This window comes from Atheta coriaria, unplaced genomic scaffold (assembly GCF_025399875.1).
Source record: "Atheta coriaria isolate IRGN ID8LTWV9N9 unplaced genomic scaffold, Caltech_Dcor_3.1 hic_scaffold_9_pilon, whole genome shotgun sequence".
NCBI classification, from domain to species: domain Eukaryota; kingdom Metazoa; phylum Arthropoda; class Insecta; order Coleoptera; family Staphylinidae; genus Dalotia; species Dalotia coriaria.
The window spans coordinates 3,952,414-3,978,415 of NW_027045451.1; the positions used below are offsets into that span (position 1 = coordinate 3,952,414).

General features: G+C 40.1%; 2 protein-coding genes and 1 pseudogene across 2 annotated transcripts in view; 2 read left to right on the forward strand and 1 right to left on the reverse strand.

The window, feature by feature from the left end:
• The window catches only part of LOC135799800 (uncharacterized), a 32,277-nt gene extending 9,279 nt beyond the window's left edge, over positions 1 to 22,998 (forward strand). The window contains exons 3-8 of the mRNA XM_065313008.1: positions 7,019 to 7,192; positions 10,186 to 12,623; positions 12,685 to 12,825; positions 21,019 to 21,150; positions 21,214 to 21,655; positions 21,712 to 22,998. Coding sequence (XP_065169080.1) covers positions 7,019 to 7,192; positions 10,186 to 12,623; positions 12,685 to 12,825; positions 21,019 to 21,150; positions 21,214 to 21,655; positions 21,712 to 22,319 — 3,935 coding nt within the window. The 3' untranslated portion in view covers positions 22,320 to 22,998. The remainder of the gene's footprint in view (positions 1 to 7,018; positions 7,193 to 10,185; positions 12,624 to 12,684; positions 12,826 to 21,018; positions 21,151 to 21,213; positions 21,656 to 21,711) is intronic.
• Positions 22,999 to 23,364: 366 nt separating this feature from the next.
• The window catches only part of LOC135799091 (exosome complex component MTR3-like), a 6,755-nt gene continuing 4,117 nt past the window's right edge, over positions 23,365 to 26,002 (forward strand). The window contains exons 1-2 of the mRNA XM_065312112.1: positions 23,365 to 23,643; positions 23,699 to 24,026. Coding sequence (XP_065168184.1) covers positions 23,481 to 23,643; positions 23,699 to 24,026 — 491 coding nt within the window. The 5' untranslated portion in view covers positions 23,365 to 23,480. The remainder of the gene's footprint in view (positions 23,644 to 23,698; positions 24,027 to 26,002) is intronic.
• On the reverse strand, positions 24,474 to 25,954 carry LOC135799678 (EARP-interacting protein homolog; annotated as a pseudogene).

Genomic DNA, 26,002 nt, shown 5'->3' on the forward strand with positions numbered 1-26,002 from the left:
ATTATCACGCAACGATTTTTCAAATAAAATTTAAATTTTGAAGTGAAAACTTCTTTAGAATCGTTGTGATTTAAAAATTAATGAAACGACACTAATAAATATTCGTTTATATGATTTAGCCTGCGAGAGAATAAAGAACTATTCATTATTTTTCCAATTTAACTAGCTTATTATATAGTTAATTTTCCTTAGATTAAGTCCTGCGATTGAAATAAATCGTCAAAATTGAAAATTGCAATTTTTAACACTTTCAGTCACGGTAGGAGTGACTCGTGTTCAGGGCACCGTATGAGGGTCGCGGTTGAAGTGACTCTTGTTCAGGGCACCGTAGGAGGGTAGCGATAGAAGTGATCCGTGTTCAGGGTATCGCACAAGGACAGCGGTAGAAGTGACTCGTGTTCAGGGCACCGTACTTGGATGACCCCCATTTGCCCAATTTTTCTTATGAATTAAAATTTCATCTCTTATATATGCATTTTAATTAGATTATCTTATAGAATATTTTCCGTAGATTAAGAATTTGAAATCTGTTTGTATATATCTCTTTTAATTTACGAGATATTCGCAATTAAAATAAATTCGTCAAAAATTGAAAAATTGCAATTTTTAGCAGTTTCAGTCGCGTTTTTATACCATTTACCCAAGATTAAATTAAATTAGTTTAATTTTCCGTCTGATACAGAATTTTCCAATCTTCCATAATATGCAATTTTCTGGTTGCTATCTTTTTTAGGTTGGAAGATATCGAAAATCGTGGAAATATCTTATCAAACACACCCCCCCCCTGCTTATTTTTTTAATTTTATTTTCACTTCTATTGGGTTTAAAGAATTATTCTCGACAAGTAGGCGAATAATTTAAATAAATTTTAATGATTTACTCGATACGATTTTAACTTGTACGATTGTTTTCCACATGTCCGATACTTACAACACGCGACCGACCACCATTACAGTGCCCGTTTTATGTTTAGTGTTATTGCGGTCGTAGGACATCAACAGGCCATCGGGGCGCGCGCGCGGCGTCCGGCGTCGATCGGTGAGCGCAATAAAATGAAAATATAAACAGATATGGGTGTTGTCGCCGCCGTCGTCGTCGTTCTGCTTTTGTGCTCGGCTGAAGGCGCGCGCAAACTCTTCAGCTCGCGCACATGTATGTAAATAGACGACCTTTCAATGCCGGTGGGTCGAGTAACGTTCGCGGCGTCGCCGGCGCGCGAGAGCGTTCTCTTCAGTCTTCGACCTGGTCGCAGGACCGGCGTCGTAAAAGCGACATTCTATCGGCGACACGCCGGTCGCCCGTAAGTGGACCATAAAACAATAGAACAGCGTTACCGCACATTACTGAAATAACATTTAATCACCTACACAATAACGCGCGCAATAATGTTCCTACAAGCGTGCACGGGGAAGAAATAGTGTCGTCGCCGAGTCAAACGACTACGAACTACAATCGTTGATATAAAAGAAATCTTTCCAAAGAAAACCGTTAACACTTATTAGCGGAGAATCATTAGCATTATAAACAATTAATCACAAGCGCAGAAACTCAATATTTACGCAGTGACAAATTGAAATACAAAGCCAAACATTAATTTGAAGTTTAAACAACTTTACTTGCTTACACTTAACCTCAATTTTCATGAATTTAACCTCACATAACCTAAAAAATGTGGGTTTTCAATGTTTTCAAGTGTATTTGAACTTTAAACTGGTTTAAACTTTGTAGTACAGTGAAAGTGTTGAGCTGAATTTCTCAATTCGTGCAATTTGCAGGCCACTGGCATTTAATTCGGTTGTCTTAAGTGTTAACTTAAGTTAAGAAGTGGGTAAATATTTGGATAACAGATATAACTGTTTCGTAATGAATTTGATGATTATTCAATAATTTACATATTTATTATTTATTATTTATGATCGTTTATTTACGACCATTCGAATTTGTAATTTTATTTCGCGAATAACCTGTTTGGATTTCACTTTTTTTCGATTTCCTGCTTGGCAAAGATTAATCAATCAAAAATTATATAAAATCGTTTATTGTTTCTTATTATTGCGGTGAATTAATTGCTTAAATCGATAATTACGGTATAATTAATATGATTTTTGTGTTGTGGTTTGTTTTCTTGTCGAAAATGACGCAATAAACTGACAATTTTATAACAATCTACTCTTAAAATTCAAATTAGACTACAACAACAAAAAATCGTACAAAAACGCTTAACGTGTGTGGGTTCGACTTAAACTGGTGCCTAGCTATACGAATCTGCGTATATTAAACTCGGTTAAGTTATTAGTTATTATTTAAATGTCATGTACGTTTCGAGTGTGTGGTGTGACTTACATACGCACGTGAACAAGTTTGCGCATACCTACATAAATTCGCGAATCGCAAGTGTGCGCGCACGATTCATAAGTTACGAACGGCGACGCGATACAAATGAGAATGGGTGTATAAGAAGTTGGAAATAAACGAAACTGGTCCATAACGTGTGTGGTGTGTGCGCTTGCTGCGAGATTAAATTAAACATATAATACGCCTTAACACCTATGCGAATTGAACCATTTGGGTTTTGGATTTTTTTTTTGGTTTGTTGAGTGTTTGTTGTATTTGTTGTATTCGTAATCTGGTAGCGTTCGTAATTCGTATAAAGTCGTTGTGTTGCGGTGTTAATTCTGTCGAGACAGCTAGTAGCCACGTCTGGCAGACAACAAGTATTGTTGTTTGTATATATGTACTTGTATTGGTGTGTCAGTTGAAAGTTGGCCCACCAGAAATTACAAACTCGGGCAGTGGGACTTTGAAAGACGTGGAGTACGTTTATTAGTTGCGATTGTGTAGTGATACTGATTCAACATTTAGTTTTGATATTTAATTATTGTTTATCAAGTGTTAAATTTTTAGAATTTTGCTTTAATTTTGAGTTTGGGATTATTATAGAACTTGGTAAGAAAATCCTTAAAATTAATTTAAAATAATTTATAGTGGAGCATACTAATGATATGTTTATAATTATTTCATTGAAATGTTATCTAATGAAACAGATATTACTTATTCTCTGATGATTTCAATGCTGGTTAGAAATTATCACATTTTTATGTTAGTTTTTTTTACTTTTTTTTATTTTTACTTAAAATGTGTTCACTTTCTGTGAATTTCTAAATTACTTTTTATTTATCTCTATATTTTGCCACATCCTGTATATAATTTGCAAGAAATCTCGCGCTAGAATATTCAATAAACCGCAAAACTTTTTCCAGAAATCAAATCGTATGCATATTCGTACTTCGACAATTGTAATAATGAGGTGTGAGTCAGTCCGCGCACTTGTCGCGATCTATACCCTCACAAATATACCAATCTACACTACCAGTAGACGCGCTTTAATAACGCAGCATCGCAGTCACAGTTGCGTTTTGCATCGATTCGCGTTGATTCGATTTGAGTCGAGTTAAGTTGAGTTGGGTTGCGAACGTGTCTGATTGCGTCCCACGTTTGACAACTGACAACTTTTTACTTCGTTTTTTTTTTCATCGTTTGTCCAGCTTCGTGGTCCACACGCTCGATTTTGTCCGCGCAAGGTGATTTGCTTTTGCGTCTCCATGTGGGAATATCGTGACACGTCCGAACTGCTGTCGGCGCTGCCAGTGTTTGCGTTTACCTCAGCGAGTCGCGACTAAACATTCAATTATATCTAAAAATATTTTTTCCCGTGTTGCAGTCACATAACAAGTGTATAAGTGAATTGATTGTGTCTATAAACTAGGATTACAAATAGCGATGAGCCTCTAAGTTATAAAGAATACGTTGGAAAGTTTTGAGCAATCGTTATTTAAAGTGAGTACACACCGATAAATTTAACTCAAGTTAAACGTAAGTCAGAGCTCAAAATTTATTTCCACTGGAATTCGTTTGCGTTAATGGATATAATAACAATACGCGCTTAAAAAGTCCAGGTGTATGGGTATTTTTAGTTTGGACTGTTGCGTAACCACGATAAAAACGCGCGCGCGGTCGGCGCGGACTCACTATTCATTTGTCTATTTAGCAAATTTCGAAATTATGTAAGAGATAAACTAATAGAATGTACGCGCATTGGAATAATGGCGTAGATATGCTATAAAAGGGCGCCCGGCGGACGAAACTCAACTTGATTCTTTACATGAAACGAAAGGCGCGCCGTGCAAACAACCGAAAATCGAGAGTGAATGTTGCGACACACTTGACAAATATTTTGGTTTCGCGCATGCAAAACACCAACAACGTGCGCTAATATGAGCGGTAGACTGACGCACATTGTTGGCTTTTGTTGTCGTAAATGATAATAGTGCTAGTTAATAAGTTAAATTATGAATAATATAATACTTACTTAATGCCTGGAATTTTTATTAGTTTTTTTTATTGTGAGGATAAACGTGGGAACATTGTTAATTGTTACAATAAAATTATGATGCAACATTAATTACCGTTTAGTGAATATAATAAAATGCGTGTGTGTGTGTCTGTTTTTTTTTGTTAAATTTTTTTGGGTTACTGCATTGCTGGCATTTAAATTCCCAAGTCCCCATTGATTTTCATGGAACCTTTAATGCTTTATCAGACGAGTAACTCGGTACCTATTTTAGTATTGATCTACAATTTTGTAAACAAATTTTAAATTTGGGATTTATTATCAAGAGGACCATAAAAAAATGAATAAAATATACGATTTTTTTATTAAAATAATTTTAAAACCAGTTTTTGATAGTAATTTATTAAATATCAATTGTAATTTGATACATTTAAGATTTTTTTCTTAATTTCTGCATAATTATCTATTCAAATTGCATCAATATTAAAAGCACCAAAAACCACTTTACAATTTGAATCGTTTTAATTTATAATTGCAGTGTTGAAATATCCTAGTGGTCGAACCACTCAAATAAAATATCGCAAATATTGCGAATAACAATATGCAAAGTGGCTTTTTGTTTATCATGAATTTCATTATGCGAGCGCGTGCATTTCGATTTACGATTTCTTGGTATTTAAACGACCTTCGCAACAACTACACGCAAATCGGCGACGACGCAATATAATCTATATTTAATTTCTCACAGAATCTACTCTATATAAGCTTTAATTTTTGATTCGGAATGGGTGGCAACTAAAATTCTTTCGAATTGAACTTTAAATAAAGATTATAATTACTTTTATTGACATTTAAAACCAACGATTATTCTTATCTACTAAAATATGCGTAAATATTTATTTTTTTTTACTTTTCGGAAATAAATTAATTTGATATGCAAACTTAAGAGGAAAAATTCCAGAATGTTACGTGTTTTACGTGTTGACCGAATAAAGTAAATATTGGCCGGTGCAAAATATTTCTCCGCAAGCCAAGGTAACCTAACATGCGCAAAAATGTTTGTTAGTTTTCCTCATTATCCCTTGCTCAATGGCGACGACGCGCTGCGAAGAGCAAACAAACGCAAACTCCAAAGAGTTTCCGCGCAGCATGCATGTACTGTTTGCGAATATAACAAATGCGCAATTATGTTGTACTACTCGCAGTAAAATTTGTTGTTTAAACGTCATCTTCATGACTTCATACTCGTCCTATGGTTGCGATCGTCTCGTCTCTTCATTGTTAGTGAGATATTCGTCGAGTCTCCCCGGTGTGTTTGCACGTACTTAGATTGTTTGCCTGTTTGCCTGTTTGCATTGCTCATCAAACACGCACGGTGTTTGTGAAAATCACGACGCTAAATACGCCTTCCTCCGCGGCGCGCCTCGCCCGATGCCTCGCGTTCTATTGACAGCGCGGTCGCGGTTAGTTAGTTAGTCGCGGTTTTACTTTCAATGCCTCTGTTACGTGCCGTGCCGCACTTCTTCATCTTCGTCTTCGGCGGCGCGTCGGCTCGTCGTGCGTTTCGTGGTCGCATTATGTTTGCCTGAATATCGCCGCGGCAAACTATCGCTATTAACCGTAATAATAATCTCGGCCGCGTTTCATAATGCAACTCTGTGGTAACTAGTAACATCAAGTGCAAGTGTGAATACTGCCTGCTTTCTTAAACGGTGGATCATAACAACATAAGTGACGTCAAAGCTAAACAAAGTCTGCAAAACACTGGAAATGTGTTTAATAATGGTCTGAACATGACAAAAATTTATTATTTTTATATTTAAAGCCTAAATTTCGAAAAAAAATTATTTTATTACAAATAGTTTACGAGTTATTAATTAAAAACCTCAACTATTATCGCAGCAAGTTAGGGTGCTATAACAAGATATTAAAAACATAAATAATTTTGTAATTACTTGACACTTTTTTTAATTCTTAGTAATTATTAGCAAGTTTTAATATTTATGCATTTAAAAACATTCTTGTTATGCAAATGAAACGACACGAATCAGCGACACCACCGCGGCCGCCGGTGTGGTAATGAGGAATGGGGAATTCGGATTTAATTAAGGCTGTTCCGACACGTAAAAAAAGCGGCGGCGCGCGTTTTGCGAATGAGCGCGCGCTAATTAAATTAATAAATTATATCGCGCGCACGCACACTCTGTTAACCCGCAGCGTGCGCGCATTCGCTCTTCGCCGTCTTGATCTTGAATAATATGCTCGAAATATGTACATGATGTGCGCATATTACTTGTTGCGATCTGTGCACATCTCTCGGGCATGTGTTTTCCAACTTGCACTCTTGGCACTTGGAAGTCGTTTGTCGGTCACACTTGAATCGCTTTTATCGCATGCGGCGCAGCAAATAATTAACAAATAAACAAACGCGTATGACATTAACATCGGTACGTTTAAGCATTAAATTCTCCAGCGCGTATTTTACTTTGGTTCGCTGTTGAGAGTCAAGAGTAACAAGCAAACAGGTGTTGCAAATCGACACTGCACTCTTTTAAAAAAAAATTAATATTTACTCAGTAGAATATTTTAATTTATTAATTTTAAATATTTAATATTCATGGGTCGAGGACTAATGGTTGGTTGTTTTTTTTTTATTGGGAATTGCAGTGCCCAGAGAGGGATCCAGGCCGTTAGGGGCGTTGAGCGGTGACGGCGAAGGACACTTGGTGCGCGCGCACGTGCGCAAAGAGCGCCTCACCAAGAACAAGCACCAGCTGGCCGAAGAGGCCGCCAAAGTTCTCACACAAGTCGATCGCATCGACTGCCTAAGCTCCGAAAACGGTAAACCAATTACGAAAATAACTCCCAAGTACATCCACAGAACAACTCTTTATAAAAGCATTAATTTAATTTATTAGTTTTTTATCCAACACCGTTTTTTACCAATCAATTCAATCAATCAGATTGATTTATAAGTCTATCGGTAATCTACTCGTAATTACTAATTTACCAGTGACGAGATAAGTAAAGTAATTAATCCAATCAGTGAAAGTACGACTCGCATGTCCAATATGGTGTTAAATAGTTGAGTAATCGACGAATTCAACTACCTATTGAATTATCTATGCTGGTAAATGCAGAATTGGTTCAAGGTTCACATTCGGAATTTTATTCTCGCCTGTCAAATCAGCAAATCACTACGTGGCATGTGTGTGCTTTGTTAGGTGCGTTAGCAGCTCCTTACACGGATTTATTTAACTCGATAAATATGAGCGCAGTGTTGGTAATAAATTCAAAACTTGATTGATTTATCAATGTATGTGTGTTATTTAGCATGTCGAGTGCAATGGCTCGTGTTTATAGTTTATGTTGCACCTTTCGGCGCGCAGAATTGCCAGCCGTGGTGATTCTGAGAAGATTTAGTGAACTTGACACAGATGCGCTTTAAAAAAATGGCATGCCATAAAAGGCAAGTGGCAAAATTCGTCAGCGCTTGCTAAATTAAGCGTAAACCTTGTGTAATAAAATGTTGTGACGTTTTTCACAATATAAAACGTTATTGTATTTTAATACTATGGTGGAGTGTCCCCGTGTGTCTGAATTGCAACATAAATTACTCCCGAGTTTACATATTTCGCCTCTGTGTGCCCAGAAGAAACGTAAACAACAATTAAGTTTATGTGTTTTCACAGACGACCGCACATGTGGTCATTGCTGTGACTATAAATAACAGGCAATTCTTCATTCACATTTCGAAGAAAACTCGTCGCTGTGTCTTCAATTATTCCGCCCACAAGACACAAATCACAACCGAATTGAATCAATTCAAGTTCGTATTAGAACCGAAAACCAACAACAGTTTTAAACGCATGTTTAAGAATAATTATGCGAATATTCATCGCCGCAAGTAAATAAATGTGTCTGGTGTGAGGTTGGCGCGGATTGTAGGCGATCGTTTTATGGCGCGATTCGCGAGCCCCCAAATGGACATGGATGGCGAGCGTGAAAATGACTCGCGAACTTCTTACTCAGCGCACAGACCTGGCCGATTGCGTGGGCGAGCCGAATGACAGCACGGCTAAATATTTACAATTTTACACCCAACCTGTAACCGCGAGCGAAAACATCGCTTGTGTGCGGCGCATTATTAAGATCGCATTTTAATAGCGTACGATCATCGGTATCAACGAACGGTGAAATTTGCTCGTCCTACACGCGGCTCATTATTTGCGCTTTTCACTCTCGCGCGGCGAGATGCAAATATTAGCGATACAAATTGATGGCAAATTACGGCCGGCGAAATAACGGACTGAGTGCGCGCCGTGTGTCGTGATTTCCAGCAGGGAAAATCCTAATCCTAATCAGATAAGAACGAGCGCATTATGTGCCAGGAAATTTGAAGTTTATTTCTGTATAGCGCGCAGAGCGATTAGAGCGCGCCCTCGGAGCCCCGGCGCAGCGTTTATTATTGTTATGGACGTAAATCGATCTCTTCCTCGTTGTGACGACGCGGCGTGTGCTTTATTGGCACGTATCGGCGATGGGTGGATTATCGGCGATTGCGAATTGCAATTTGCGGCGATGCATTATCTTAATGTGCGCCACGAACGATCGGAATAATTTAATAAAGCCATTTCAATCACAGCCGTCGAGGATGTGCTTATTTGCGTATCGCATTACAATAATTTGCGTTTCCTAAGTAGGCGCAACGTGCTCATTTCGTTATCAGCATTCAGATTTTCTCATAGGAATATCGAATTATTTCGTATACGGAACACAGGACTCTGAAATGTTTTAGAACAATTGGATATTTAGATTTAGTGGTTTGATTTCTGTTATTTTAAAATATAATATGGAGAAATACATTGTTCTTTAATTGTTTACTTTATACTTGAAGAAATTATCAGAATTATAATTTTTTTCTAAAATTTTAATGAAAAAATCAAAAATGTATAATTTTTTACTAAAATTTTAATGAAAAGAATTATTCGACGTGATCATTGAGAATCACGAAACAAAACATTAAATCATTAGTTACATCAACGTGATAAACCGAACAGAAGACTAAGAATTTCACTCTGATTCACCTGACGAATAATCCTAGCACTACCAGAAGGGAATATATATGATCTGTCAGTGGAATTTCGCGCTGCGGAAAAATGAGCGGCGCGCAGGATGGATCGAGACGAACAACGGCTGCGAACGGCGCGCAAAAATCGCAAACATGGCCCCGGCATTACGAAATGATAAATTATGATCATTGCGCGCGCGGCACGGTGCAAGATGCGTGTTTTTTTTGCAGCCTATTTTTGTCAGGCATTCGCGCTTTGTTTCTGCACACCGCGTGCCGTCATAATAGATCAACAATAATAAAATATTATCGAGAGCGGCGAGCGGCCATTCATGAATAAATATAACATCGCATGAATGACTGACTAATGCGGCGGGCAGCAAGGTTGCGTCCGACTTGCGGCTCGGACCAAGTGTAGAGCTGCGCTTTTCTTAAGTTGTGGGCCTGAGAATGAGCCACGCTCAGCTCATGGTTAATAAGCAGTTATTAAACTTACAAGATGTTAATCGTCATTTTAATTTGAAGTATAAAAAATGTGCATGCGAGCGCACTGCGAGTACGCAATTAGTATCGCACTTGTGTACAAGTTCACTTAAATTACTGTTATCGGTGATTTATGATCTAATGTATGTCGCATTGTAATTATATTGGAAAATGTGCGTCGTGATGCGCCATCCGTTTTATTTGTATTGTTTTGCTGCGGATTGCATCTTGCAAACGTGTCCTGGTTTATTTTTATTTTTATGTTTTCGTATTGTTGCAGGCTCATACCCTGAAAAGTTTCACACACTACCAGCGCGTCGAAAATTAAAACAACCGCCCGAGTTTTCCGCGTCTTTGGATCGCAGAGCAAGACGTAGAAACAGTGCGGATTTAGTGGTGCCTCCGAAGAAGCCACCGCGTACGTTTGCTAACACGCACCAGACTCTGCAGCTTCCTGTCAAGCCGAAGAAGTCATCGTTGAGACGGGCGGTGAGCGACGCTGCCGGCCTGCGCGGCGACAATGAATTGCGCCATCGCCGCGAGAAAACAGCCGGCGAAGGCGAGGACGCGTCCGCAGTGCTGAGGCTCCACCATAAGAAGCAGCTGTCACCAATTATAGAAGTTACGCAACGCGAGGACTACTTTACGCCCACGTTGAAACCGAGCACCAGCTTCAAGGAGAATGATAAAAATGTAGATAACGACGCGCGAGCGCCAGCGAGAAGGAAGAAACCAGCGCAGCACCAGCAGCACTCAGTCGGTGACGACCGCGCGGCGTCAGCGGCCGGCGCCGTTTTGCATACGACAAATAGCAAGCCCACGGCGTCGCCCGAAATCAAAAATCAAGTTGTCGTGATTGATGTCGACAAGGCGACCAAGATAGGCAAGCGTGACGACGCAAAGGACTCGAAGCTATCGGCCGCTGCCATTGGCAGAAAGATCAAATCTTTGGCGATCAAGACAGCTGGAAAGAAGAAGAAATCCAAAGACAAACTCACGCCTATTGCTAAAACACCAGTGAAAACAACTATCCCTCGTCAAGAGGTGTCAAAATATATTCCACCACCTCCGCCGCTGCCACTTCCGGCGAATTCTCTTGTGAAGGACGCCATTGATAGCATTCACAATCGAGCTCACCAGAGTGAGATGATCCACAGTAGCCAGCAGCCAGTTGAGAGATTGCCACTCACGCGTGGTCGCACCGTCGACACGATGGTGAAGAAACTCAGCTATGAGAGTTCGTCGCCACCGCCGAAAACGAACATCATGATCACACCCAATGTCTCCGTGCAGCATAATAACAATCAGCCGTTCTCGTACACTCGCGGTTTGTCGCCCGAGCGGAGTCCCACCAGCCCGACTAGTCCCATCATCTACGCCCAGGTGGTGTGCACCAACGGCACGAACGGCACCGGTGGCAAACAAACAGTTCACACAGCCTACACCGGCAAGAAACACCTTCCACACTCCGATTCGGATGAAGGGCTTGGATATGAGGAGAATTCAGGTTTCCGGTCTTCGGAGAAAAGCATCACTCACTTTGGTGATGATAAATATAACATGAAGACGGATTATTACAACAATGGCAATAATGATTCGCGTTTTGAAGAAGAGTATCCGATTACTCCAAAGTTTCAAAGTAACGCGTATAATGGCTACCATTATGATAGTAAGTTTACCAAGGTGGATCAAGGCATGTTTATTGATTCATCTTCACGTGGACGAGGTGATGGCATGGATTCCAAAAGACGTGAAAGTTTGACGGAGACTTTCGAAAATGGAACAAATGGAAAATTTATTTCGAATAACAATGTTGTTGTTGGAGGCGGACGGAAAGATCTAAGTGCTCGAAGAGATTTGTTAGAATCACGGATTACAAGAAGATTTGGTGAGAAACGAGGATCACCTGAATATTCCCCGAAACCTACCTACATTACCGAGACCACTACCAGATATTACCGGAGTGGATCTGCTAGTCCCGTTCCAGGTCGGGATAAGATCACATCCGAAACAAAGGTCGAAACGAAAAAGTATCAAACCGAAAAGTACCGCTACGGATTTGATCCAGAACCGAAAAGTTTCGACTCGCAGGCGAGCGATTACAGATCCAGTCCGGAAAGTAGACCCTTTGAAACTAGTCATAGGAATACCCACACGAATAAATACACGCTTAAAAGTCAGCAGCAGCAACAGTTGACCAAGGATCGTAACTTTTACAAATCCAATCCAGAGATTCACATGAGGTCGTACAACTATGACGATCACAGACGTTTCCATGACAGTTATCATGATTCACTGAAACGTGGCGAGATAGAACGTAAAGATAAGTTTGGTGATTCCGGTATCGAGAATGACTTCCGGAGAGATTCCGGCGAGAGGCGGAAACGCGGAGAGTGTTCCAACGAGAGCGAAGACGAAGGGTTTGCTAGTTCACTCCTGATCGCCAGTGAAAGGCAGCATACAGAAGATAATTTCGCACGGCGTAATCGACGTGGATACGACTCAGATCGAGGTTATATCAAAGATGACGACTACCGGAACCTGGAGACGATGGAGTACAGAAAGTACAAGCACGATTACGCGCCCAGGGAGCGCAGCATCGACGACGGCTCGCATTTTGATCCACGGATTGATAAAAATGTCCTCGTGGATAGACGCAACCTAAAGAAGATTGACAAGAAACCACCGAAACCTGAGAAGAAGAGTAACTTGGAGAAGGTAATTTACAACGAACATAACAATCAACAGTGTTAAATTAAGATAATTTTGTTCGTCGCAGGTGAAGCAATTATTCACCAGCAGCAAGAAAAAGAAGGAGAAACAAGCGATGGTACGTGAGGAGAGCCTGCGGGCGAGATACACTGAATACAAAGGAGGCGAGACCAAGTTCCGAGCCAGCAATGGTCCTCCATCAAACACGGTGAGTGAGCATGATGATCATGATCGCAATATACACGACAAAATGTCACATTAAATTTTCGGGTTGGCTGAAACGCACAGAAGTGATACATTGTAACTCTGAGGCGATTCCGGGAAGTTAGGTCATCCGCGAAATGTCTATCTCACGGGACGGGTCTTGGGAGACTTGAGACTTAGAATGGCGGTAGCTACAAATCCTGCGATACATTTAGATATGATCTGCGCGTGTTACTTTACGAGCGGCATTCGTGCTGCAGTAAATCTTGCCAAAATCATGAGAATTTTTCTGAAATTTTTTAAAAAGTGGTTGTAAACCATTGATACTTATTTGTTAATTACTCGGAAGTGAGAGTAGCTATAAAAATTCGTTTTATAGTCAATAATTTACACTTAAATCTCGCATATTTTTAGATATTGCTTCATTCGAATTGTTATTCTTCACGTATTGCAAACGAGTTTTGTGTTTTAACGTGAAAATTTATCGATTTACTTGATTCATGATTTACTCAACTTGATTTTATTGACAAACGACGCCATATGGTGTTTATCACTTGCGTAATGCTGACCTTCAGATTCAAACCCATAGGAATCGAGTATGTAAATTTATTCGCTGCTTGATTCGGTCGATTTTTCCACATTTGAATGAAATTTCCTTTTCGTTGTGCCCGGTTTGTCGATTCAGGTCGTGCACGAGTTGTTCAGATAGCGACATTTTTATGCACGCGCGACGCTTCCTTCCTGTTTCGCGGTTTCCCACCGCCCTTGATATTTACGCTTCATAAACGATCGCCGCTGGTGCGCGAGAGCGAATTCCGTGCACGTGTTGCGACCAACAATCGCATCAAGGTCAGAGGCGAGCAGCAAGTCGAACATGAAACGAAATCGCAATGAGAAAACCGCAACATGTTGTATTAATTAGCGAAATCTCCGCCGAAGTGCAACCGAAAGTTTTTTGTGGGTTTATTTTCGGTTCAAATGAAAGTAAAACCATGAATTTATACGACTATGCTAATTAGGGTCTGCAATTATCAATTTTGGGCGCTCAGAATACCAAAATAGCCCCAATTTTGTAAAGCATTATATGCTAATTAAATTTATTCAGTTACGGTGTGTGATGTGATGTTTGTTGTTTGATCTTGTGCAGATCTTAAGAATTTATGTTTCTGTGAATTTTCTAAGATGGCTGCTTTTGGTTATGAGCTGTGTAGGCTTTGTTAGTTTGCAAAATCGGTGATATCTGGAAGATCTGTAAACGTCGGCAATTTATCAAAAATTTCGACCAATTACGCGTTTCCAGGAAGACAGTCTGTAGAAGAATATCGATCATTTGCTGTAGCATCGCACTTGACGCGCACGGCCGCCATATTAGATTCTGCAACAATCAAAATAGCTGATGATAGTGAAAGGAGATGCGAGAGCAACGTTTTTGCGTTGGCTCGCCGAAGAGTGATTGCGTCATTGAGTGGCCTAGGTCTGGAGTGCCATATATGGACGAGCCGCGCCACAAGTCGGTCATTGCGAGCCGCGATCTCGCGATGTATACGAGTATGGCAGCGACGACCAGCCGCACACCAACGCTGACTCATCACCTTCTTCGCGCCGCGGCCGAAGATCGCAAAATGTGGATTTCTGCCACACCAGTGTCCACGCACGGCCATTCAATACACATGGCATGCATGGCGTCCGGTTGGCCCGCCACCTCCGTCAATTAATTAATTTACACGCAACACCCACACACCGCCGGACATGCTTTTGCACTTTACTACTCGTCTTTTTCCACGGCGCGCATCGTCAGAATGTCGACAATCAACACACGCCCGGGGCAAATATTTCGCACCGAAAATATCACCCGTGTTGAAAGCATATTTCAATCCAAACCACACCTAATGATATGCAACACACAATTCACTATAAATGCACATTTGGTTGTCTAGCAGACTTTTTCGTACCTAGTTATATATTTTAGAACGTAAAAAAATCATGCATCATTTTTATTACATACATATCTGCAGATCTTTCAATTAAAATGTAGTTTATGTCTTCCATTGTTAGCTCACTAAAGAAACAATTACAGCGTATTCATTAAACCAACATATTTTTCATCTGTGTGTGTGGCATGAAACGCAAAAAGTGCACACGCAAGTGAAAAACAGTTTCACTTGCATCATGCTTCTTGGTGGCATTGTCGTGGCTGTTAACGACGATATGAGAACTTTGAGAACTAAATAATAATTGCAATATGTTTCGAGATTATCTTAATTTTCATGGTTGTGAGAAGCAGCTAAATGCCCTCGCGTTATATAACATTCACGCAGACACACACACATGTACTTCCCCGAGTTTTAATTTATTGCGCATGCGGCTAAACGTTCTTTTCATTAAAGCCGATTCGGGCCGGCTGGCGACGAGAAAAACTTGAAATTAGATTTAATGTTCTTGCACATCCTCGGGAATCAGCATTGAATAAAAACCCAAGAGGATGAATAATCAAGTAAAAGTGAGTTATAACACACACGCGTGCATCAGGTTGAAAAGTAAGAGTTTCGTAATTTCTTCGCCGGCATTCCAAGTCCGCGAGGTTTTATTTATGGATAAATTACGAATATTATATGCATGTGATGCATATTACGCATAGCTGGGTGATGTCGGGCGCAATTAGAAATGTTTGGCCGGCATTTTAATTGTTAATTGTCCTCGCACGCAAAGCGGTAGGAAATAATCATAATAATCATTACGGCGCGCGTGTGTGTTCTCGTCGTTTATTCGCTTTCCTTGCCAACAATAATGATAATCAGCGATAATAAAACTGATTGAAATCTCTTTTATTTGCGGCGATTCGCTCGCAATATTTAGCATAATTAGTCAGCGCTCGCATAATAAATAAATCGAATGCGTCGACCATGCACATTAGTCATTTATCTCCGCCGTTGTTGGCAGCGCCATTACGTGGACGATCAATTAAAACATTTTAGCGACGCGTCCAAGTCGCAGGACTCACTGAATTTAAATTGCTTAGATATTAAAGGAGAAATGTTTTTTTTTAAAAGCAGTTTGAATTACAAATGGTTTAGTTATTTGTATTTTATATTTATATGGTGCAGTATATTGACAACTGATTGACAATCATTTTGAAAATGTGTGCATCTGTAGATATTCAATCAGAAAATAAGTTTAAAATGTTGTACGCATGCGCACTAGCGCAGCGGCGAAAATGCACGTCATTAAATAAATTGATTTAATTCGTTTTTAATGGAGACGCCGTTCAAAAAAAGGAAGTGTATTAATAAATGAGGTTAAAGCAATGCGTATCTCATAGAAATCTGCCCGCGATGATGGACCGGTTCAAACATCACAATGAAAAGCGGAAAATTGCAAATTGCTCAATGAAAGCAGCCGTCAGCGTATAATTTCACCCGAGGGGGGTTGGGTGTAATTGTGTAATTGCCACTTTGCAAATTACTTCTGAATATATTTACGCGCAGGCGATTAAATTTAGACAAATATTTTATGAATGTACACATAACCACAACCAATGGTTATTGCTAGGCACTTCGCAATCGGCATCCCTTGAGATTGTATTTTTTCTTTTCGTCTACTCCGACGAAAATTCCTCCCTGCTAATTGTGTTTATGAATCTGTGAAAACTGCAAAACACGATTTCAACATCGGATAACACGAGCCCACATGCATCTCGCCGAACATTTGTCTCCAGCGAGCAGCATGTAGAAGAATGCTGAAAGTGAAGCCCCCAGAGAGCCGAGATTGTCCTCATGCGCGCCTGTAATGGTAATAATAATAATAACGAAGTCGAATGCAAATAAAATTCAAACGGCCGAACGATTATACGCATGGCGTTCATTAAAAACAATGTTCCGTCTTATCATTACACGACATTATTTGATGTAATGGCTTTTCGGTGCCTACACATAATGCCATATAATGTTGGACGATTCGCGTGTTCGTCCGCTGGGTGTCCGCACTTAATAACATTATTTACCCGACGCGCCGCGCGCATTACTTTTTATTTATGCGCCATTTTGGCTCCGCGCGAATTTGTTGTCATAGAGTTTTTCTTCGTTTTCTTTGGCGACGACGACGATGCGACTCGCTGGTGATGTGGTGATACTTATCGAGACAGAGTGTATTTTTCAGTTTAATGACATCACGGACACGGCGACGTTTTCTCATCGTTATTCTTTTCTTTGCTTGCGCGACATTACTTGCGCTTTTATTCCAGTCATTGAATTCCACTTTCACGTACTTGGATTTTATTTTATGCTCATTAACCAATTCCAACTGTCAATAGATTAAGTTTCATATCAGTTACATAACATACTTTTTCAGTTTCATAAAAATCATAAAACTCTAAACTATATGCAACCCAAAACACATTAAAACAGTGTAGACATTACATAGCCTAGTTTGTGTTTGTTTCTTGTGATTTATGATCGTCATTACACGCTTGTTGTTTAATACTAATGTAACACGATGCCTTTAGGTCATATAAACAGGCATAATTCCACTAACAAATTTAAAACTTTAATTAAAACTGCATACAAGTTAATTACACATTAAAAATGAGATTCATTGAGACCAGTCGACATTGATAAAATAAAAATAAAAAAACAACGCGAAAGCAATCTCTAGCATCGCCAGCATATCTCTAATTTCGCAAATTGCACTGCGCCGCCGGCTGACAAGTATTATATCGGTCCAATTAAGCGCAATCGAATCGCAGCGCACCGAAACTAAATCCACTCCGCCTAATATTGAATTCAATCTAATAACCTAATTATAAATCGCATGATGTATCGTCGATATTATAATCGATAACAGATACAAACAGACACGCATACAGGCGAATGATGATTGTGCGCTAGCGCGCCTGCGCGCGTTTAATCATGCATCCTTCGTGCGCAATTACTCGGGAGGCGAATCGGCGGTGTAAATCTGTAATAACAAGAACGACTTCCCACCCTGCAGCAGCTCCACAGTCATAGCCAGCGAGATAATTACGAACTGAATTGAGTCGGCGATATCAATCCTGGATATCAATTAAAGTGTTGCTTAATTAAAACCAATTATGAACAGTTTGCAACCCTATAAGTCGTTCCGCGGACCGCACACGCACAATGGCGCACTCGTCGCGCTTCGTAGAGAGAGAGATCTTCGGAGTTGCAGAAGGTAGCAGCAACGAATGGCTCTGGAGATCTTTGATGCTCTGATCTGCATGTCGTTTGCATTCGTGGCTCAATTATTTTATAACTAGTGGTAATATAAGCTAGTAAGCTGGTGCAATCGACATGCATTTGAATGCACGTTGCATGCGCGCTGCGCTGATTGAAAAAATTCATGCGAAAAATTATCTGACCACATGAATATTCATTAAACGCCTCTTCAATTTATATTATAATTGTAATTGCCACACGGCCGCAATGATGCATTTTTTTCCTTATTTATTATTTTATTTTAATTTATTTGGAATTGCGTAACTTTTAATTTTTATTTTTTTATTATTTTTTTAAAGGTATGTTTTTATAGTTACAGTAGAAACCCTTGATAAAGTAGTTTCCAATCGTTTGCGTGGTACAGATACAAATATATTCCCTTGGATACGCGTTGAATTTCCAAGAATGCCAAGGCCCCGCTGTTTATGTCCCAATGATAACTGCCGATTAGTCTTTAATACCGATCGTCGAGTTTTTACGTTTTACTCTCACTCGCCGCATGTAAGCATAAGTTATTCTCATTCGCGTTTCGCACGGCTAAAACATTCAAACGTTGTAACATATTCAAAACATTCGAGACTTTGAAGTGGATTCAAGCGATGCGTACTTGTGTCATAGTTGTAATGTGACGGTTCTGTAACCGGTCGCACATACGTCTAAATATTATTTATAAACGTAAACGAATTCACGTACGCGCGCGCATGACGCGTCACGTGCACATGTTCACATGCGCGTTATGTATGACATCGTTTCTTTTTGTTTTTTATTCCTCTCGCTGGACGAACGCAGTGAAATTCTTTTCATTCATTCAGCGATCGTGCATTCATCAAGAAAATTACTTGTAATTGGCGTGAAGTTTTTAAAAACGTGTAGTGTTGGTTATCTACGTCTGGGTTTTTCTTAGTTTGATTGCGGTTTCTGCGCTTGCGCGGTAAAAGATTAAAGATGAGTTTATTGTCTTGAAGGAAACATAATAATCAATCAAGAAGTCGCTGGCCGAAAATAAAATCAACAAAGCGCGACGAAGAAGTCCGCGCCTTCGTCATTGATTCATGCATGTGACGTTACCGACCATAATCTGATTAGTTTATCGAACGTGTGTGTAAATACGGCGGCGGGCGCGGCGCGCAAGAAGTCCGCGACCGAAGATAAAGATAGGATTTATAATTCCCAGGTGCTCATCTATTTTGAAGTCCCGCTGCGCACGTCGGTTTTATATTAATCATTAATGAAGAATACGCACCGGCCCAGGTACGGGCGCATGCACACGCAGACGTACACACAACGCGCGTATTTTTTTGCGCCGCGTGCGCGCGCCTCGGCAATAACTATAAAAACATTTACAACATTATTATCCTCTCGATTGAGCGCGCACACAATTGAAATAGTTGTGCGTCGGGTTGCATACGTGTGCGGCGCGCAGAGGGCGCCATTGTCCTGCGCGGATTAATAAAGCATTACGCAATATCGAACGCCATTGGGCGCTAATTGCGTTAATAAATAAGCGCCAACATTGAATTCGTATTATTGTTGATTAGTATTTGCGCGCGGGACGTCTGGACGCGATGGACGCGATGGCATCGCTCCGCAAGGCCCTTGAAGGCCGGCCGGTCAGTCGCCGCGGTCACATCTGATATCGGCGAATGCCGCACATACCCACTTCATAAATATCACCCTGTACGCTCATTATACCACCGCGTTTCATCTGCCCGCGCGCTGCCGAGCCACGGTAGCCTCTTCTTTGTGCGCGAGTCGCGAGCTTATTTAAAAGCTTTGTCGAATAGGCGAGCAGGGAATGTGCGCCGGACGCGCCGAGCTACACCGCCGTATTGAAACTTTATTAACAAACAAGATAATGCGCAGGATAAAGGAAAATTATTGTCCTCGCCATTTTTCCCACTGCCGGCGGATTTCGATTCGATGAATTTTTCCACGCGCGTAATTTCGCCGCAGATTGCGCGCATGCTCGCCGCCTTAATTTATTTCCCACCGGCTCAGCGGGCTCACCATCCCCGCGAGCGATAAATTCGCGCAGTTGGTGCGTTGCCATTTGTTTTCATCGAGATTATTTTCACTTTCGATTAAAACGCATTTTTGCAACGCGTTTGTCTTCTAAATCTGTCAAAATTAAAGACCAGTTTCACACAACTTTCGCAATACAAAATGCAACTTACAAAACGGATTTCGACCGATTGGTTTTAGTGTAATGCGACAAGTGACCTTTCCATTTTGCGCATTAACAATTAGCTCTCGAGAAATCGAAAGTGCAGCGTAATTTTATTTAACAGGTGATGGCGTAAATTTGGCTGAAATTTGCGTCGTCTACCAGGCTAATAAATAATTTCTAAACGATGATTTATTTGTCAAATGTGCGCGCAGCCGCAGCATCCCGAAGGAAACGCTTTCATGGCGCTCATCATAACGCTTACGACTCTTATGAGAACGGCAATTTTTTTGTATCGTCCCGGGTGGACACGCGGACGCGCGGGACTATGAATAAGCATATAATTATAGCGTGAAGAGGCGCTCCGTCGCTTCTCGTCGCTTCTTCTAGTTTCATGGTCAGGCTGATCGGTAATAACGTTTTCATATACCACCTTGTTGCTGCCGCCATTGCTGGCTGTCGGTCTCGTCTTTTATTTGCGCCTTGCAGGCGCCTGCTTGCCGCCCGGCAAAATGAAGCCTCTTTCATTCATTCACAACGTCTCCGTGATCGCCGCGCGCTTCATTGTGACGAGCAGCGACTACGTTGTCTACCTCCGCGTCGTATAAATATAACATCTCGTCCGTAATTTTCGCTTGTTCATTGTGGCCTTTTTTGCTCGCGACGCGCAACTCACGCTGGACCGACCGCAGACTTATGATATCAATCTGCTTTTTTGTCTAACACTAGATACACTACGATCACAAGAATCTCAGGATGTTATAATTGTTTCATTCGTGTTTTTGCTTTTTATTTGCTTCAGGGTTACGACTATAGGAGACGCATTTCTCCTAGTCCTTCGCCAACGCGCGAAAATCAACGAAAACCGACGCCATCTTTACACAGCAGTTGGTTCAAATCTTTGGATAGATTATCAAGGAAAAAGACCAAAAAGGTATTATTACTCACATTCCCACGTTTATTCTTTATTTTAAATTAATTTTTATATCATTAATAGTTGGAAAAAGATGGTAATCAAACGAGTACCGAAGACGAAATAACGAAGCCGACAAAGAGTCTACGATTTTTCGGCGACACCGATCAAGAATCGAACGATAGCGTACCGCACAAATCGGCGCTAAAGCAGCAACGCTCTGCATTAACCACGAAACATCGCAGTCAATCGACGCGCGATCTGCACAACATCTCCGAAGAGTCGCACAAGCGCAATCATCACAAATCCATGCTCAACATTCATTCCGAGACGGAACGCGACGCGAAGGGACGTATGATTCTTAAGCCACCAGTATCTCCGTCGCATCGTGTTCGCGAGCCTGCGAAGCAACGCGATGATCGCAGTCGTCGGCGGAAGAACGAGGTCAGCTCTGTGGAGAGCTCCACCGAGGGCGACAGCAGTCAGCAATCACAACGCAGCGTCGTTTATCTACACGCTGCTACTGGTAAATTGAGTTTTTCTTTTAAACGGCCATTTTTTAATTCTGATTTTTTTGTTTAGTTGGTGACATACCAGGACCTGGTTACCTCCGCAATGGACGCCGCGCAGCATCCCGTGAAGAACTAGCCTCGAATGGATCCAGCCGCATTCAACCGCATGCGAAAACACTCAGCCGTTCATTTTCCGTTCTTGCACCGTGGAGACCTCGCCATTATCAGGAGGGAATGGACATCGACTATACGCAATATCCCAAGCCGGTGAAGAACGGCAAATACGAGCAGTATCGTAGCGGATCTAGTCGGCGCGAATCGTCCACCCTCAAGAAGAAAGCAGCCGAGTCTCGACGTTCCAATCAGAACATTTCAACACTCGGTAATAAAAAGTCTCGCAGTAAAGAAAATATATCCACTTTAAAGCGAGGAGAAGTAAAGAGCTCCAGTTCAAGTTTGTATAAGAAAAAGGAACGCCAACCGAAAGAAAACAATCGGTACAACCGGGAGGAGAAACGCATGGCTTCCAAGAGCATGTCGGTGGAGTCACTCGGTAGCAATCGCAGCGGAAGTCGCAAGGGTGAAGTCTCCAGGTCTGTGTCGATGCCGCGCGATCCCGAGAAGAGCGCAGGATGGTTCAATATGTCAAAGAAGAGCAAAAAACACGTCGAGTATTGACATTGATGTACATTGTGTTAATGTGTTGAGATTTAGGACTGTACCGACAAGTGCCATTCATTTCATAACGAATTCGTTCTCTCAATAATTTTAAGACGTAAATTTTCGGAGATGAACTAATTATGATAATAATAATCGCAAGTGCCTTATATAGCCGTAGGGATGATGAACGTGGCATTGAGATGTTCATAAACACTAAGTTTTTTGTTCCAGCTAATAACATACATTCCGATAACATATAATGCTTACTGAATCTTTTTTATCGTTGCGAGAATTATGGGTGCTATAATGTAATTAATAGGTTTGACATAGATATCTCTCTGTATGTCTGTAAAATTGTAAATAACACAACAATCATTTTGGGATCAAGTGTAATTTGAATTTTTTTACTGATGTACACGTGTGTAGTAGTAATGCCGGGAGCATCAACAAGTAGCACTTGAATCATGTTACCAAATTTCTCTCCGTGAGTAAATATTACATCGTGAATCATTTATGTGCGTAAGGGTCAAGATTGGCAGGTAATTTTAAGTATATTTGTCTTTGATAATGTATAATTTCACTGTTGATTTATTCACTCATGATAGTTACAAATAGTCATGTAATTATAATTTCGAAATATTTGCTGTACGTTATAAAAATACATAATTTAGGACATAAATAAAACAAATATAATAAATATTGCTTTCATTATTCAATTTCCTGATCTTTTATGTTAATCTTCTTTTATATAAACTTTCTTCATGTGTTTAATAATATTTTTTCTACTTCCACCTATAAAATGCCTGTTTATCCACGGTATTTAGACCCAAAACGTGGTACTTTATATACGGACGGCCAAGCCGTACACAATATTCATTATTTTTACGTGAATTCAATTTCAATTTGTTTTGAGTTTTTGCATGTTTTGTTTCGTGAGCATCGTCGGAAACTGTACGCTCTGCACAGTTTCATGTAAACATGTAAAAACTCCAAACAAATAAATACGTCTTCAACAACGAAAATAAATTGTTAGTAAGTTTTTCTCCCACCTTTCCGTACCATGTGCGTTCACAACCTAACCTCAAAATTTTAACTACTTTTGTTTAAGAGTGCTTGTAATACGTTCATGTTTCAAACACTATAAATCTCTATATAAGTAATTGTTAATCGTGAATTAATATGCCTATCGATAACAGAAGAATAAATGGCCCTGAAAATACGGTGCCCTATACTCTCTTTACGAAATTAAACACAAAATCCTTTAAAGAACAAGTGCAAGACGCTATACCGGTCAACGGCAAGAGATCCGATGGAAGAAAACACCTGGAGCATCGCAAAATATGTAAGTTTCCTGCACATAAACCATATCTAAAATAACCTATGAAATTTTGTTTTAGTTTTAAAAACTGGTGTTGTGAGTCAAGCTAAAGGCAGTGCATACATTGAAGTAGGAAAGACCAAGGTAATTGTCTCCTGCTATGACCCAAGGGAGATTCCTAACAAGGCAGATTACTGCCAAAAGGGGGAGCTCTACTGTGAGTTTAAATTCGCCACATTCAGCTGTGTACAACGGCGCATGTTTCAACAAGATGCTGAGGAGAAACAAAACAGCATCATATTGAAACAAGCTTTAGAACCAGCAGTTTGTTTGCATGAATTTCCTAATTTCCAAGTGGACATCTATGCATTGGTGCTGGAAAATGATGGCTCAGCACTTAGTGCATCAATTACAGCAGCTGGTGTGGCTCCTGGCACAACAAGTATTCAATAGCATATTGATTTAGTAACTGGTCTTTCAATTGGCATCATTGAGAACACATTTGTTGATCCATCCATCAAAAGGAGGGAACAACTGTGTGACATTAGATACCAATGAAGGGGCACTTACTGTAGTGAACATGGGTTGAGTATAATGTCAATGTTAAATACTCATGAACAAATCTCTCAGTTTTATAGGCTGGTAATATAGCGCCAGGAATATTTCCAAAGTATTGGTATTTTAACTCAAGTCAACAAAGAAATTACATCCCACTTGTGCAGAAATGTTTGACAAACTATGTTCTTAAAGTGTTCAAGAGAAAGGGAAGACAATCAGGCGGAGGGATTAATAAATGAAGGTATTATAAATAATTGTTTATCATAGAGATTGTTTTTGGAATGGTAAACATGTACTTAATACTTAAAAACTGTGATTTGGTATTTGATTGACTTTTTAACTCTATAGAAATTAGAAGACGACCATCATATGAAGACATGAATACTGCATGGTTCAGCTGGCGACCATTCGGCGCAATAAACGCTGTCTTCGTAATTTCAAGGAAACCATTTGCAGTTGACCATCTTACCAAACTGAAATTAAGGTAAAAGCAAACTATGTTACTGTGTATCATGTAAAGTATTGATGCGTCATGTTTCTCTAGTAAATATTTAGTTCGCCGAAATGTCACAAGTCGAGTCAGAGTTGTTAATATACTTACATTTGTTTAGTCTCTCCCTCACCAGTGTATTCGACCAAGGTCATTCGTGTTTTCGAACTGACGCTGGCGGCACTGCTGAGCAAAACTCTGGCGTCCGAACTTGCAGTCAGTAACAATTGGTCATGAAATGGGTTGAAACGTACGCACCAACCCTAAAAAATATTTTTCATTATAGAATTCACTATATTAATTATATTCATTACCAATGTGAATGATCACTCCTTGAATGGTGAGGTTGGTGCGTTTGTCAGAAGTCCATATTTTAACAAACCCATCATCCCACATGTAGCAATGTGATATTGTTTATGTGAGGTTGAAGTCTATGTCCCTTACCAGCTGTGAGCATGCAGATTGTCAATGTGCCATACCAGTCCACCACTACGAATGTCGTACGTTTTTAAATGTGTTTCTATTGTGCTGTTGTAATCTAAAAGTATTGTTTATTGTACAGGGGGAATTTGTTTTTGAATGTGTACATACCTGATTGCAATTTTGATGTGGGTTCCGCACTTGTGGTGAACTTTGCATTGCCTTTGCTCTCCAAGTTCACATTCAAGATCTCTTTGGAATCTTGTACTTTGAGATATCCCACAAGAGACAACCTGCATGAAATCAGTTAAAACTTTAATCTCTCTTAATGTTTGTTAATTTGATGTTACCTGATTGCCAGTTACTGTAGCACATTTACTTTCATCAATTGGATGAAATTCATTTGTTATAATGTCATCATCACTTAACTTCTTAAATCAAATGTGTTTTGGACCTCAAAGAGATTCAATTTGTTCAAATTTTCAACTTCTGGAAGTTTTAACAAGCAAGTAGCTTTCTTGCATGTTAAGTTTTCTTTATTGCATTGTAGCAACTTGACAGGATTGTGCTTATTAGGATGAGGATGACGTTTGTTCCATATTTTGCCGGTGATAGAACACTGTGTTTTTGTAGGGTTGGAAGTTTTCCTCTATCAGGAAATTCCACTAATTGCTGATTTTTAAGAAACTGTTTGGTGATTTGTGACCATTGAAAACCTTACTTTTTCCGTTTCTACCCAGTTAGTGTTAGAACGGAAACCTGGAAAGAGTTCATATGAATATGTACGGTAGTAGAATAAGTATGTATTGATAATTTGCGAAAATTCAATACATAAGCCAGCTGAATTTTCCTGATCTCCAGGTGCATTTTTCGGGTGTATAACGTTTTAGTTATGAAACAATACAGCCAGCTTGG